This window comes from Dermacentor variabilis, chromosome 3 (assembly GCF_050947875.1).
Source record: "Dermacentor variabilis isolate Ectoservices chromosome 3, ASM5094787v1, whole genome shotgun sequence".
In the NCBI taxonomy this organism is placed as follows: domain Eukaryota; kingdom Metazoa; phylum Arthropoda; class Arachnida; order Ixodida; family Ixodidae; genus Dermacentor; species Dermacentor variabilis.
Window position 1 is genome coordinate 244,440,209 of NC_134570.1, and position 15,507 is coordinate 244,455,715.

General features: G+C 51.2%; 1 protein-coding gene across 6 annotated transcripts in view; it reads left to right on the forward strand.

The window, feature by feature from the left end:
- The window catches only part of LOC142576769 (uncharacterized), a 96,952-nt gene that overhangs the window by 64,279 nt on the left and 17,166 nt on the right, over positions 1–15,507 (forward strand). The window contains exon 3 of one of the 6 annotated variants that reach the window (XM_075687047.1): positions 11,953–12,009. The exons of the other annotated variants lie outside the window; for them this stretch is intronic. Coding sequence (XP_075543162.1) covers positions 11,953–12,009 — 57 coding nt within the window. The remainder of the gene's footprint in view (positions 1–11,952; positions 12,010–15,507) is intronic. 6 annotated transcript variants of the gene reach the window in all.

The following is a 15,507-nucleotide window of genomic DNA, read 5'->3' on the forward strand; positions in this document are numbered from 1 at the left end:
CTCTGACAATGATGGACTGCAAGGATGTGTCGCGTTGTTGTTCAGTGCGCATATCGGTCATGTCAGTCAAAGCCATCACGCTGGTCACCGGATCATGTGCAAGAAGAGCTGGAGGATGCACGGGGTGACGCGAGAGGCAGTCAGCGTCCTTGTGCAGATGTCCAGACTTATAGTTGACAACAAAGGAAAATTCCTGGAGCCGCAAAGCCCAGCGACCAAGCCGTCCTGTCGGCTCCCGGAGGGAAGACAGCCAGCAGAGGCCGTGGTGGTCCGTAATGACCAAAAACGTTGGCCACACAAATATGGCCGGAACTTGACAACAGCCCAAACTAAAGCCAAGCACTCCCGCTCGGTGATGGAGTAATTTCTCGGCAGGTGACAGCAGGCGGCTGGCGTAAGCTATCACGCACTCAGTACCATTCTGCTGTTGGGTGAGAACAGCGCCGATTCCGTGGCCGCTTGCGTCAGTGTGTACATCAGTCGGTGCAGATGGATCAAAGTGGGCAAGTATGGGAGAGGTGGTCAGAAACCCAATGAGCGGCTCAAGGCCTCATGAGAACGGCGTGTTCTTCTTTAGAAGATCTGTCAAAGGCCGAGCAACGTCAGCAAAGGTTTTGACGAAACGGTGAAAGTATCTCGTGAAAGTAAGAACACAGGCCGACGAAGCAGCGTGCGTCAGAAGCAGAACGTGGCACAGGGAAACTGCATACGGCGCAAACTTTCTGGATCTGGTTGGACACCGGATGCGTCAACGAGGTGTCCCAACACGATAATCTGATGGCGCCCGAATTGACACTTCGTGGCGTTCAGTTCGAGGCCGGCTTTTCGGAAGACCGCAGGAATGGCAGCAAGTCGGGTAAGGTGGCTGCCGAATGGGGGAGAAAAAACAATAACGTCGTCAAGGTAACAGAGACAGGTGGTCCATTTGTAGCCTCGCAGATGAGAGTCCATCATACGTTCAAATGTCACAGGACCATTGCATAGGCCAAAGGTCATGACTTTGAACTGATATAAGCCATCCGGCGTGATGAAGGCCGTCTTCTCGCGGTCCATTTCATCAACTGAAATCTGCCAGTAGCCGGATCGAAGATCGGTAGACGAGAAGTATTTAGCTCCGTGCAAGCATTCCAAGGCGTCATCGATGCGTGGTAGTGGGTAGATGTCTTATCGCGTGATCTTGTTTAAGTGGCGATAATCGACGCAAATGCGCCAGGTACCATCTTTCTTTTTAACAAGGACGACAGGCGAAGCCCATGGGCTGGCTGATGGCTCAGTGACCTCTTTGCAGAGCATTTTGTCCACTTCTGATTGGATGACTCGACGTTCAGCATGCGATACCCGATAGGTGTTTATACGGTGGTGAACAACAAATGTTTGGCCTAAAGGCCTGTTGCCGAAATCAAAGATGTCACTGTACGATTCAAGCAGGAGACGTATGTCCGTGGCCTGTGCAGAGGTGAGGTCAGGTGCAATGATATTCGTGAAGTCATCCATTAAGGAACCAGAGCTGTGACCTGCGATTGGTGCTAATAAGCCATTCTCAGCATGCAGGCTCTCAATGTCAAATTCGGAACCACTGGAAACGCTGGCCAAGAACATAGCAGCTGGAAACACTTGAGGGCACAGGCTGAAATTCAGAAGCGGAAGAATGACGTTGTTATTAGTAATCGTCACCAGCGTATGCGGAAGAGTAACGTTTCGGTTCAAAAGCAAGGGCGAATGACATATTCGCCGTCGGGAATCTGGCTGTGCGGTAAAAGCGACGTGACTGCCTCAGGTGACAGACAGACATCTTGAAGCGAACACAAGTGCGGTGGAGCGGTGCTCGGAATATCGGCGACTTGAGGCAGTCCCAACTAAAGAACGCCGGTTGCGCAGTCGATGAGAGTGGAATGATGGGATAAAAAGTCCAATCCAAGGATAATGTCGTGAGGGCAGTTGTCAATCACAGCAAAGAGAAGTAGGGCGGCCGGCTATACTTATGCGTACAGTACCGATTCCAAGTACAGCCAGCACGCCGCCGTCGGCCTCACGAAGCACTCGGCAGTTGCTAGGGTGAGGGCGTTTAAACGTTTACGTAGGCTAGCACTCGTCACAGACACGTGGGCTCCAGTGTCAACGAGTGCATGGACAGGTAATCCGTCTATTTTAATGTCAATGACACTTCTCTTCGTGGGCACAGACAGAGGATTTGCTGCAGTAGTGGGCAATGCAGCACCACCTCTGAGGGCTGCATTTCTTAGTTTTCCGGAAGGGTGCGGCCAAAAGCCACAGGGGACAAAAGGCGACGTGTTTGCGGTGAGCGAGACTTGTGTCCGTGCGGCGATGGTGAGCGACCACGTGTTCCTAGCAGAGTTGTCGGCGCTGTTAGACTCGGCGGTGGGCAGAACATTGCTGGCATTTCCATTAAAACGGCTCAAGTTGGTCGGCGTGCGAGGTGTTGAGGGCCACGAGTTGTGACAGTATCTGGCGACATGACCAATGCGGCGACAGGTGAAACATAGCTGGTCGTCCGCGGTTCTCTGCTCAGTCGGGTTGCGATAACGCGGAGAGAAGCGTCGTGGTGAAGCGAAAATAGTAGAAGGGCGTTCGTTGGCTCTGGGGTTGGTGACAGCACAGACAGATTGTAGGCCAAAGTTTTCAAGTTCCTGTCGAACGATGGCTTGCAGGAGGGGAACTGAAAAGGAGGTAGTATTAGGGCTACGCGAACAGAAAGCTGCGGGCGCCATCGCGCCCAGTTCCCGTCGAACGATTCGCGCCTCATCCTCTGATGGCAACTTATGCTGCTCTGGGGGTTGATCTTCACACGTCGATGCATTGCGGCAGTATTGCGAAGTCTGGTTAATGGGTGCAGGACGCGTCGGCTTTTGGCCTGCTCGAAGTGTCAGCACTCTTTGATGATAGCATCAACTGTAGAGTAGCTTTTGCACATGAGCAGATTAAAGCCGTCAGTTAAGTTTTCTTCTTTTGTCCTTGAAGTCGACCGATGTCTCTTCAAGGTGATTATCGGCGTTGATGAAGCAGGAGGCAGGTTGGAGGTAACAAAGCTTGAAGATATATTGCAACGAAAATATTTACACAGTCAAATACAGAGTTAGCAAAAGAACACTGATGCAAAACACACAAGTAAACAGTACCTTACTCTTCTACTTTTTCTTAAGTTAGAGCCTAGGACAACTGTCACTACATACGACCAACCGAGTCTCACTGTCCTACCACTAAGTGGTTACGGCCCAGACTAGCATTGCATCGTACGGAGTCTTACTGTTCTATCAGGTTTAATGATTACAGCCTAGACTGAGGAACAAGCACCTCGTCTCGATTGTTATAGTTGGAAGAGACAAAGAAAAAAGGGCGGTATAGTCGTTAGCCCATCCCACGGAAGCAGTTGCCAATGAGAGTTGAAAGTCTGCTTAAGCCACAACCCAAGGGGATGGCCTTACTCTCAAAAGTAAATGCATTGGAAAACAGGAAAAAGGAAAACTTGAAGAAGGAAAACAACCCTGTTTTCCTTCTTCCCACAACTTCGTTTCCCTCTCTTATTTCCACGTGATCAGTGACGGCCTCGGCAAACACGCCAGGCACGCACGATTTATTGAGGCCATCTCGTACCTCAGCGGCGTTTCTAGCCAGCAGGGGGCTCGAGCGCTGGAGTCCCAACACCGCGTACCGCAGTCCCCCTCAAGGTCTTTCCTCGTAGAAAAATAATGGCCGCTAGCGGCATCCGGACTCGGTGTTCTTAAACGACGTTCTCCGAACGCGGCCTACGCATGCGCACTGCGCCTCTCTCTACGGAGCGCACTGCAAGTTGTAACTCGACACCAAGCGGGCTCTCCTCAGCGCTCAAAACAAGATGCACGTGGCTGCCGCCCAGATACGTAGGGCCGTTGACCACAGTTCCGTACGCGCAACACGTGGTCAACATTGCTAGGTGCCCCTAAACCTCGGCTGCATCTCTAACCAGCAGGGGACTCAGGAGCCGGCGCCACAACGTCGCGTATACCGCCGTCCCACTCGAGGTTTGTCTGCGTGGACCTATTATGACCATCGGCGGAATGTCAACACAGCGCGCGTAAGAGCACGTTCTCCGAATCCGTTTTCCACATCCGCACCGCCCCCCCCCCCCCGGCGCGCGCCGCGGCTCGTCACCCGACACCACGCGGGCCGTCCGACCCTTCAAAAACATAAACGGTTGCTGCGCGAAGCGCTGGGGGGGGGAGGGGGGTGGACGCCTCCCTATTCACAAAACACATGGGCAACTCGCGGCACTGCAAAAGTATATGTAAAACAAACATGCAGCCCTACACCGTCCATTCTGCATGCTCGAGAGATGAGTGGCCTAACAGCGTCGTCAGCAACTCTCTTGAGCACATGCCCTGCCTTCTCAGCTTCTGTCATGTCGGTATCGGCTTTACGACAAAGCGCCAGAACGTCCTGGATATACGAAACATAGGACTCTGTGGGGGATTGGGCACGAGAGGCCAGTTCCTGCTTTGCGGCAATTTTACGGCCGGCGGTTTACCAAACAACTCTTCTCTTTGCATGTGTCCCAGCTGGTCAGCTCCTCTTAATGGTTTTCGAACCACACCTTTGCTGTGCCTCTTAGGTAGAACAACAGGTTAGCTAGCATAAGCGTAAGGTCCCATCTGTTGGTTCCACTCACACGTTTGTACATAGCCACCCACCCTTCAACATCAGTGCCATCAGTCCTGCAGAAAGTTACGGGATCCTTGGGTTGCACAACCACAACCAAGGGGAGAGCAACGTAGCGAGCGATGGTGACGGAGGCGGCAACGACGTTGATCCCGTGTGCTCGCCGTCATTCATGATGAGGACGGTGATGCGACGTCCACTGTGGAACTCCGTTTCCAGCCATGGTACCCCGCACCTCCCAGCAATGTGTTACGAGGATATTAGGGATATAAGACTGCATTTACAAGGTATATACACGCAGAGTCAATGGGCATAAAAATGGCTGACTAGTAATAACACGTAGCAGCCAGCGTCTCGCGATCTTCCTCTCTGTCTTCTTTCATCCTTCCGTAACAATATAACAACATCCGGGCGTTTCTTAAAGATCGCACTGCAACTATAGGTATAGGACATATATGTTTAGACTCCATCGCTCTTGCAGGAAAAGGCACACTTCAGTGCTTTTCCCGTGCTATTTAACATCGCTATGAGCAGACTACCTCCACTGCTAGATGCCATACCGGGGTTAGGCATGCGCTTTATGCTGATGACATAACCATCTGGGCCACCAGTGGTGCAGATGGTGAAATACAGGATGCAGTTCAAGCAGCAGCGAATGGTACACAGCAATATGCACGAGACGCACAATTTACGCACTACTTAGGTGCGCAGCTCAAAAATCAGAACTGCTTATTGTAAAGAAACTCCAGAGGAAGCATCACCTACCCCGTGACATCACAGCCACTGTCGAGGATGCACCTGCATATAAGGTGAACAAATTACGGTTACTGGGACTCCACGTCCAAGCCGATGCGAAGGTTACATATACCCTGACGCTGCTGAAGAAACAAATCAATCAGGTTGCTGACTCAGCCAAAAACAAACAAACCAGCTGGACATCCTCATATGCACATTGGTGAAAATGGTGACAGGCCTTCTGATATACATCTCAACAGTCAAACTATTACAGCTTGGTTTGCACAACACCTTGGCCGAATTAATCGAAGCTCAGAAAGTCAATGAGATCGAACAACTTAAATGTACATAGACCGGAAGGTACACATTCAGACAATTACGATATCCAACATCAGTCTGCCCCACCCCTGTCAATCGTACCAGACATCAGAGAAAGCATTACAGTGGCCTCCATACCTCGGAATATGCACTCCGAACACCATAAAGGCGAGCGCGCTGTACGTGCAATGGCACTGCACCGAGCATACGGCAATGACAGTGACACCTTCTATACAGACGCTGCGCGCTACCCCGACATTGCAGCTAAAGTGGTACCGGTGGCCGACTGGAGGGGTGAAACAGTATTATCAGCCACAATACGGACTGACAACTGCGCGGAAGCAGAAGAATGTGCCATAGCTAGCTCTCGCTATCAGCACTCAACCCCCAGAAAATATATATTCTTACAGATTCCCAGCAAGCATGTCGAAACTACGCACAAGGCCGTATTTCCCCTATGGCTCATAAATTGCTGCACAAGAACCAACATACCCCATTAGTTTGGTCACCTGGGCATGCGTCTCTCCCTGGCAATGAGCGCGTTCATGTGAAAGCCCAAGGCCCCACCCTCCGGGCCCCGGTGGAAGGTCAGTCCAACCCAGACAAGGTGGAAAACATACCGCTTACGTACACGCATATACTACAATACAGACTATCCCGTAGAACGTTCCCTCCACCACATGTGAAACCAAACCGTGCAGATGCAGCCGCTTGGCACCAGCTCCAAACTAATACGTTCCCCAGCCTTGCTCTCCGCCACACGATGTCGCACTTGACTGGCAGGGACCGATGACGCATTTCAGCGATGTACCCCGCATGCTTGACCTACAGCTCTGGAAAGCGTCCCGACTTCGGCCCGTGGGAAATTCTTCGCCTGCCGTCACAGGTGAAAATTTTGCTTCGCTGCAGTCGCCACTCTCGCACCACCCATTCAAAAACATCGAACTTGCGGCCCGCTGTGCAGTGATTTGTTTCTTCGACGTAAAGGATGGCAGTCCTCTCGAACGCTGCTGTGAACGAGGGCTGAATGTTTAGTGGGCCTGGAGCACTCATGATGACTGAGGAATCACGGAAGTAGCACGTAGCCGGCAGTCAAGTTGAACGCCTCCTTTATTTTTCTGTGCCTGGTCAATGGCGGCTGGGGCCGTTGCCAGGCGCCGTTCGCGCAAGTACGTGAAGCCACTCCCCGATGGCTTGCGCAGCCCTGGGTTGAGCAGACGACACAGCGGTAATACGTAGCATAGAAAATGTCGCACTTTGTTATAGCGCAGCTTCCATTTTTCTCCAAACATACATAACGTGGGAGAATGGTCACGACGTTGGCTACCTATATATTGTTTTCACCTGCAGCGGTGGCGTAGAGGTAGAACACCCGCCTCGCGTGCAAGAGGTCCGTGGTTCGAATCCCGGTGCCGGCAATTTTCCACCGGATTAAAAAAAATCCGCGTGTTGATAAAATTGCACAAACAGGCCTGGAGTGTGGCCGGATCCCGGTGACCAGAACCGGTAACGCACTCCCTCACCAAAGCAGGATTGGCCACCCTGGTGCAGTACTTGGCCATAACCTCCTATATGAACACAACAATCAAACCGCGGCCCTCAGTCCCCAGCAGCTGCGAAGCAACTGACCACGGCGGCGGTCAGACCTGCGACGCAGCAGAGGATGTTAAGAATCACTGGCTCCGGACAGGCCGCCATGGGAATATGAACCTGGCAACGTTTAACGCTAAAACGTTATCTAGTGAGGCGAGTCTAGCAGTGCTATTGGAGGAATTAGAGGGCAGTAAATGGTATATAATAGGGCTCAGTGAAGTTAGGAGGCCAAAAGAAGCATATAGAGTGCTAAAAAGCGGGCACGTCCTGTGCTACCGGGGCTTAGCGGAGAGAAGAGAATTGGAGTCGGATTCCTGATTAATAAGAATATAGCTGGTAACATACAGGAATTCTATAGCATTAACGAGAGGGTGGGAGGTCTTGTTGTGAAACTTAATAGGAGGTACAAAATGAAGATTGTACAGGTCTGCGCCCCTACATCCAATCATGATGACCAGGAAGTCGAAAGCTTCTATGAAGACGTGGAATCGGCGATGGGTAGAGTGAAAACTAAATCCACTATACTAATGGGCGACTTTAATGCCAAGGTAAGCAAGAAGCAGGCTGGAGACAAGGCAGTGGGGGAATATGGCATAGGCAATGGCAATAGGAATAGCAGGGGAGAGGTATTAGTAGAGTTTGCGGAACAGAATAATATGACGATAATGAATACCTTCTTCCGCAAGCGGGATAGCCGAAAGTGGACGTGGAGGAACCCTAACGGCGAGACTAGAAATGAAATAGACTTCATACTCTTCGCTAACCCTGGCATCATACAAGATGTGGACATGCTCGGCAAGGTGTGCTGCAGGGACCACAAGATGGTAAGAACTCGAATTAGCCTAGACCTGAGGAGGGAACGGAAGAAACTGGTACATAAGAAGCCGATCAATGAGTTAGCGGTAAGAGGGAAAATAGAGGAATTCCAGATCAAGCTACAGAACAGGTATTCGGCTTTAACTCAGGAAGAGGACCTTAGTGTTGAAGCAATGAACGACAATCTTGTGGGCATTATGAAGGAGTGTGCAATGGAAGTCGGTGGTAACTCCGTTAGGCAGGATACCAGTAAACTATCGCAGGAGACGAAAGATCTGATCAAGAAACGCCAATGTATGAAAGCCTGTAACCCTACAGCTAGAATAGAACTGGCAGTACTTTCTAAGTTAATCAACAAGCGTAAGACAGCTGACATAAGGAAGTATAATATGGATAGAATTGAACATGCTCTCAGGAACAGAAGAAGCCTAAAAACAGTGAAGATGAAACTAGGAATTGGCAAGAATCAGATGTATGCGTTAAGAGACAAAGCCGGCAATGTCATTACTAATATGGATGAGGTACTTCAAGTGGCTGAGGAGTTCTATAGAGATTTATACAGTACCAGTGGCACCCACGACGATAATGTAAGAGAAAATAGTCTAGAGGAATTCGAAATCCCAAAGGTAACGCCGGAAGAAATACGGAAAGCTTTGGGAGATATGCAAAGGGGGAAGGCAGCTGGGGAGGATCAGGTAACAGCAGATTTGTTGAAGGATGGTGGGCAGATTGTTCTAGAGAAACTGGCCACCCTGTATACGCAATGGCTCATGAACCTCGAGCGTACCGGAATCTTGGAAGAACGCTAACATAATCCTAATCCATAAGAAAGGGGACGCCAAAGACTTGAAAAATTATAGACTGATCAGCTTACTGACCGTTGCCTACAAACTATTTACTAAGGTAATCGCAAATAGAATCGGGAATACCGTAGACTTCTGTCAAGCAAAGGACCAGGCAGGATTCCGTAAAGGCTAGTCAACAATAGATCATATTCACACTATCAATCAGGTGATAGGGAAATGTGCGGAATATAACCAACCCTTATATATAGCTTTCATTGATTACGAGAAAGCGTTCGATTCTGTCGAAACCTCAGCAGTCATGGAGGCATTAGGGAATCAGGGCGTAGACGAGCCGTATGTAAAAAATACTGAAAGATATCTATAGCGGCTCCACGGCCACCGTAGTCATCCATAAAGAAATCAACAAAATCCCAATAAAGAAAGGCGTCAGGCAGGGAGATACGACCTCTCCAATGCTATTCACAGCGTGTTTACAGGAGGTATTCAGAGACCTGGATTGGGAAGAATTGGGGATAAAAGTTAATGGAGAATACCTTAGTTACTTGCGATTCGCTGATGATATTTCCTTGCTTAGTAACTCAGGAGACCAATTGCAATGCATGTTCACTGACCTGGAGAGGCAAAGCAGAAGAGTGGGTCTAAAAATTAATCTGCAGCAAACTAAAGTAATGCTTAACAGTCTAGAACAGCAATTTACAATAGGCAGCGAGGCACTGGAAGTCGTAAGGGAATACATCTACTTAGGGCAGGTAGTGACGGCGGATCCGAATCATGAGACGGAAATAATCAGAAGAATAAGAATGGGCTGGGGTGCGTTTGGCAGGCATTCTCAGATCATGAACAGCAGGTTGCCATTATCTCTCAAGAGAAAAGTGTATAATAGCTGTGTCTTACCAGTACTCACCTACGGGGCAGAAACCTGGAGGCTTACGAAAAGGGTTCTATTGAAATTGAGGACGACGCAACGAGTTATGGAATGAAGAATGATAGGTGTCACGTTAAGAGATAAGAAAAGAGCAGATTGGGTGAGGGAACAAACGCGAGTTAATGAGATCTTAGTTGAAATCAAGAAAAAGAAATGGGCATGGGCAGGACATGTAATGAGGAGGGAAGATAACCGATGGTCATTAAGGGTTACGGACTGGATCTCAAGGGAAGGGAAGCGTAGCAGGGGGCGGCAGAAAGTTAGGTGGGTGGATGAGATTAAGAAGTTTGCAGGGACGGCATGGCCACAATTAGTACATGACCGGGGTTGTTGGAGAAGTATGGGAGGGGCCTTTGCCCTGCAGTGGCCGTAACCAGGCTGCTGCTGCTGATGATGATATTGTTTTCATACATATACAAGCGTACGTAAATGAGTAGTAGTAGTATAAGACTTTATTCAGGCACAAAACATTAGGCGCCTAGGATGTCGATGGCCTGCTGCACGAACAGGTGCCATTCACCTTCACCTCGAAGACATCAAGGATTGCGACGAAATTTGTATACGTAAATGAGGAGTTGGATTACCAAGCAAATTGTGAGCAGGACAGCTGGGGCATGCTGATCGCATGTGGCTGCGGCATAGTTGCGATTCCAAGGTGAACTTTTAGTTTGTCGACTTCATCACCGGTGATGTTATTCATTTCGCTAGTTGCTACAAAAAAAAAACACTAGCATTAGAACGCTTAGGTTACCTCATTAACAAACATTGTACGACAGTATTTCTCAATGGCTAAAAAGTCTGCCTGTGAATAGCATTTCATCTTCCGAAGATGTTTTTTTGCAGGCCACTTTGAAAGCGTTCCTTATCTATGTGTTTACTACGACTTTTGTCTGGTAATGATGCAACGGAACCAAAAGACAAGACACATCTAGTCGACATGCAAGAACTTTACTGTCATAAGCAAGGAAAATCATAAGGGTAAACACGTGTCACAGCTTCAGCAACTTCCTAGAAAGCGGCTTGGATGTAAGTGGCTTGACAGTGTCCCCTTGTCTTTATGACGCATGCCAAATTGCATTGGAGGTAATAGCGGGACTCATCCCAGAAGGCGATACGTTTGTGAAAGCGCAACCAACGCGAGAATTAGAGCTGTACAGGTGGCCTTTCGTAGCAGCGCAGTGTGAAGTGAGACGCACTTTCGCTCGTGCAATGCCTACGTAACATGAACTTGTCAAGGTTACACGTTGGAAATTAACAGATGGTGGTTGCAAACTCTGAGTTAAGCCTAGTTTAGGGATCAGCGTGTATTCACGCAACACACGGACATTGCCTTGCGAAAGCTTCGTTCCCACTTTGAAGTGTTGCCCCCGCTGTCTGCGATAGGTTGCAGCAGAGTGAAGTTAGCTTTTATAAACTGTAAACATGAGAAAGCTAGTGGCTTTTCTGTTTTGTAATGCGGCAGTGGCAAATTCCTGCGGCGTAATTTCTTATGCTTTCACGGTGTCACAAACCGAGCAAACGACCTATTCTTAAATAAATATTCTCATGCTTCTCTGCCTGACATAAAGAACTGCGCTGCGACGACGCATACATTCAATATTGCTGCGTCGACACGACTGCCTCCATCGTAGCCTTGTTATCTTGCAAAGGTAAGCGAAAGTGACTTTTTCACGCACACATGCAGTAACCACATTGTATGTAAGGCAAAATATGAGTTGTAGTAGAATGTTAGCTGTTTGATGAAAGATAAACAATTGCTTCGAACCAGTACAGGAGTTTCAGCCGAGTGCGGTGCGCGCGGACATGGAATGCCCCCACGCTAGCAGCACCGACCCCAGCAGGAGCATCTGTCCCTGTATAAAACTGCGGGTGAAGTTTTGTGACTAGAAAAGCATTGAAGGACGACGGACGGCTTCGAATGCCGAAAAACGCAGTTTTCACAGTTGACTTTTTCACTGTATACACGGGCAATGTAGGCCCCTACATACACTGTGGCCGAGATTTGAAGATATGACAGGTATTAAGGCAACACAGAAACGGTTAGCCATTGCAGTACTACAGCTGCCTTTTTCAGTGGAGATGGTGTTTGGGCATATGTGTTTGCAGATGAGGAAAGCAGCACAGACGAAGTACAGGATGGCTGTGAACTCGAAGCATCAACAGGTAGGGGCACACTAATGTCGAAATTTCACTGTGAGCCACATTTCATGCTGTACTTGCCACAGTGATTCCGGTCTTCAGTATTTTTTTCTAGCCCCCAAAAGCGCTGCGCAAACGTCTAATGTGGCATTGGTGCCTGATGACGTCCGCAAGGTTCCATGTAATGGGTCTATTGGGTCTCTGTTGAACCTGCTTGTAAGCACAAAGAAGTTCTCATCTGTGAGCAAATATCTTATGCATGCGATTGTAGAGTGGATGGTGACAAGAACGGCCTCATGCATCGCCTTTGTCATAAATTCTTGAGGATGGTTGTACTATTCTTCAACCCATCCAAATACACCGGAAAGGTGATTTTAAGCCACTCCAGCCTAGCATCTTCAATGTCGTCTTAGTGTCGAGCGTCATTAAAATTCTGATATATGCGTTGCGTTGTGTTGGCTGTATTGTGAAGTAGAAACCAGCGGCAACTAGCTCTCATAAGCATAATCGCTCAGCCTCTATTGGAAAATGATTTGGAACATGTTTGCCCAACTTGACCCTTCAAGTGCTCTAAAGCAGCAGTCACACTGCTGGACAGGAGCTGAACAGGTCTGCCAACATTCACTTTTTCTAGGTTGTTAGGGAAGACATGCGTCTGACTCAAATACCAGACAGGTTTTACAGTTAAACCTTTCTGCAGCTCGTACAGGTCCTTCATGTAGGAAGCAGAAATGTCAAATTTCGGCCCAATATTGTGTGACAACAGCTGCGACAGGACATTCTTTAGCACATGACACAGGTCTAAACTCATGAAGAGAAGCCTACCTGGGTTGCACGGACGTTAGGTCTTGTAGGTGACCAATCCGTTCCTAGGGAGCCAACAAGGAGTTTTCCGCCATCGGCTGTCACGGCAAGCACAACCGTGCAGCGTTGCTTTTCACAGTATATATAGGAACGGACGAGACGCCTTTCTCGCTCACTGTTGCGTTAGGTTAGGTTATTCTCATGGCGGGAGAGAAGAGATATAGGGAGGCAAACGCTCGAGCAGTTCCGACAACCCGTGAACAGGTTCGCGTGATTGGGTACAGTCCCTAGAATATATTCCCTACAACGGTACGGTGAATATAATATTCTAGGGACCGTAGTTCGGGGGCTTCCGGAGAAAAGAACGAAGTCCTTGGAAGAAGGGACTTCGCACTCGCAGCCCGTCTTGTGTATGATTGCGCTCGCCTGCGCGACGAGGGCCGCGGCCGCCCAGTCTCCGTGCGCGCGCGCCGTTGAGCTGAGTTCCAATCAGTCAGCCGAAGTGAACGGATTGTGTCGTCGGCGCGCTCCGCAACCACCGAGACGACGCGACCTTCACCGACCGCCCTTGCCCGGGCAGCTATCGCCGGGAGTCATATGGGAAGCGGCCTTCTCGCCGTTTCCCACCGACCGCCTTTTTGAATCGGACTCTGCCTGCGCGGGATCTGCGTTCTGCGCCGCAACGCCTGCTGTCGACGCCGCCCGGTTTCGCCGCCTACGCCGACACCGTCCACAACCCCCAAGCCACCGACATGGAATATCAAGTCGCAGACGTTTCCATCAACCCTGCCGAGCTTGAAGCTTATTCACGCTGGATCCGTGCCGTGAAAGCACACCGTGCAGCCGCGGCCCACCAGCCAATCGTCTCGCCACCGTCTGCCTCGCCACCATCCAAGACCCCCGGCAGTACCACTCTCCGTCGTCGCGCTCCCCTTCCTCGCCCCCCAGCGGAGGACTTCAAGATCATCTTCAGACCGGGAGGAGGGCTTGACCTCCGCACTACCACTAACGGAGCCCTGCTACAAATTCTTTGCACTCATGGCACCATCGATTACGCCACCGCCCGCACCGCCGACCGTGTACGGATAAATCCGTACAACTCCTTTACTGTCAGCACCCCGTCTGAGCCGCGCACTCGCCTCTACCTCGGGGTCTCGGAACTCCGCCTGGGTGCCATCCTGCGTGCCTACATGGCCGCACCCGACGACGCCCTCCGTGGCATCATATACAAAGCAGTGGACTCCCAAACCCAGGACGAGATCGTCCAAGATCTCCAATCAATGAATGTGAACACACCCTACGCCATCGCTGACGCACGCCAGATGGGGAGCTCCAAATCCATCCTCATAAACTTCGGCGCTTCTACCCTCCACTCCACCATCGTCAACTGCGGGGTCTACCGCTGCCATCCGTTCTGCCCGAGAGTCGAGGCCTGCACGAACTGCTGGCCTCCTGGTCACCGTGCGGATGTCTGCACCAAGCCGAAGTCCGCCCTCAAGTCAGTCGAGCCCCCGACCTGCGTCCCCTGCAGCATACTGTGCAAGGGAGCCCACGTCAGAGCCCACGTCACGTGACGCGAGTTCGACCGGAACGGCCGGTCATCGCGCCCGGCCACCTCCAAGCACCAGCTCCACCCACCGGGCCCATCCTCAAGACCTCCCGGCCTTCCCGCCCCCGCCGCCACTCTGTCTCCCGTAGTGCCCAGTCTGCCAACCGCCGCCGGTCCGTGTCCTTCCCGCCTCTGCCTAGGTCCGAGGCGTCCACCGCCCCCGCCACCACATCACCGGTAAGCTGGAAACCGCAGCCTCACACGTCGGACCCCAAACCGCGGCCCTAGAGGCCACTATCGCTGCCCAGCAGCTCCAAATTCCGGAGCTGTCGCGCCAGCTGCAGGCCGCGCTAGTGCGTCTGTCCTGCGCCGCTCCTCCTCCTTTCCCAGCTCCCGCACTTCCACAGCCGCCGGTGCTAGCTGTGGAGCCGATGAATACGGCATCCTCGGCTGCATCATCGCGCGCCTCCACTCTCAACCGCGGCCTCCCGCTCAAATGCCGATCGCCTTCCTCCGACCCCGTCGCGCCCGAGTGTGGCGTCATTCGCCAAACAACCTCCTTCTTGGAGGCGTTTGAGCAGCGCGTCATGGCCCGCTTTGTGCGACTTGAGGAGTGCGTCGCCAGTATCGACACTCGTGTGGCCGCCATCAAATCCCACCTTACCGCGCTAGAGTCGCGGCCTTAGAGACCCGCCAAAGCGCGACTGAGGCCACCGTCGCACACCTGTCGCTCCCTGCCCCACTCACCCCGTCACCTACCCCAACTCTGTCGGGGGACTCCGCCATCCATCATGGCCAGACACCCCACGCGCCTTAAGCTCTGGCAGTGGAACTGTCGGGGGTTCCGCAGCAAGCGGAACACCCTGCAGCTCCACCTCCAGAACATCCCTACCGACACTCTCCCCTCCGTCCTAGCACTCCAGGAACCCCTACCTCCCGTGAAACTGCGCGACTACACCTCCTTCCATCCTCAGTCTGAGGTCCACCCAAACGTTGCCACACTGGTGCAGCGCAACCTTGCTGCCGTGATGCACCAGTTGCACGTTTCGGACTGTGCCCATCTCCTCCTTGAAATCCTTCCTCACCGTCGCACTGAGACAAGCCTCTGTTTTCAATGGGTACAGTCCTCCCAAAGCCCCTTCAGCTCCTCTCCTCCTCGTCCTCCGCAG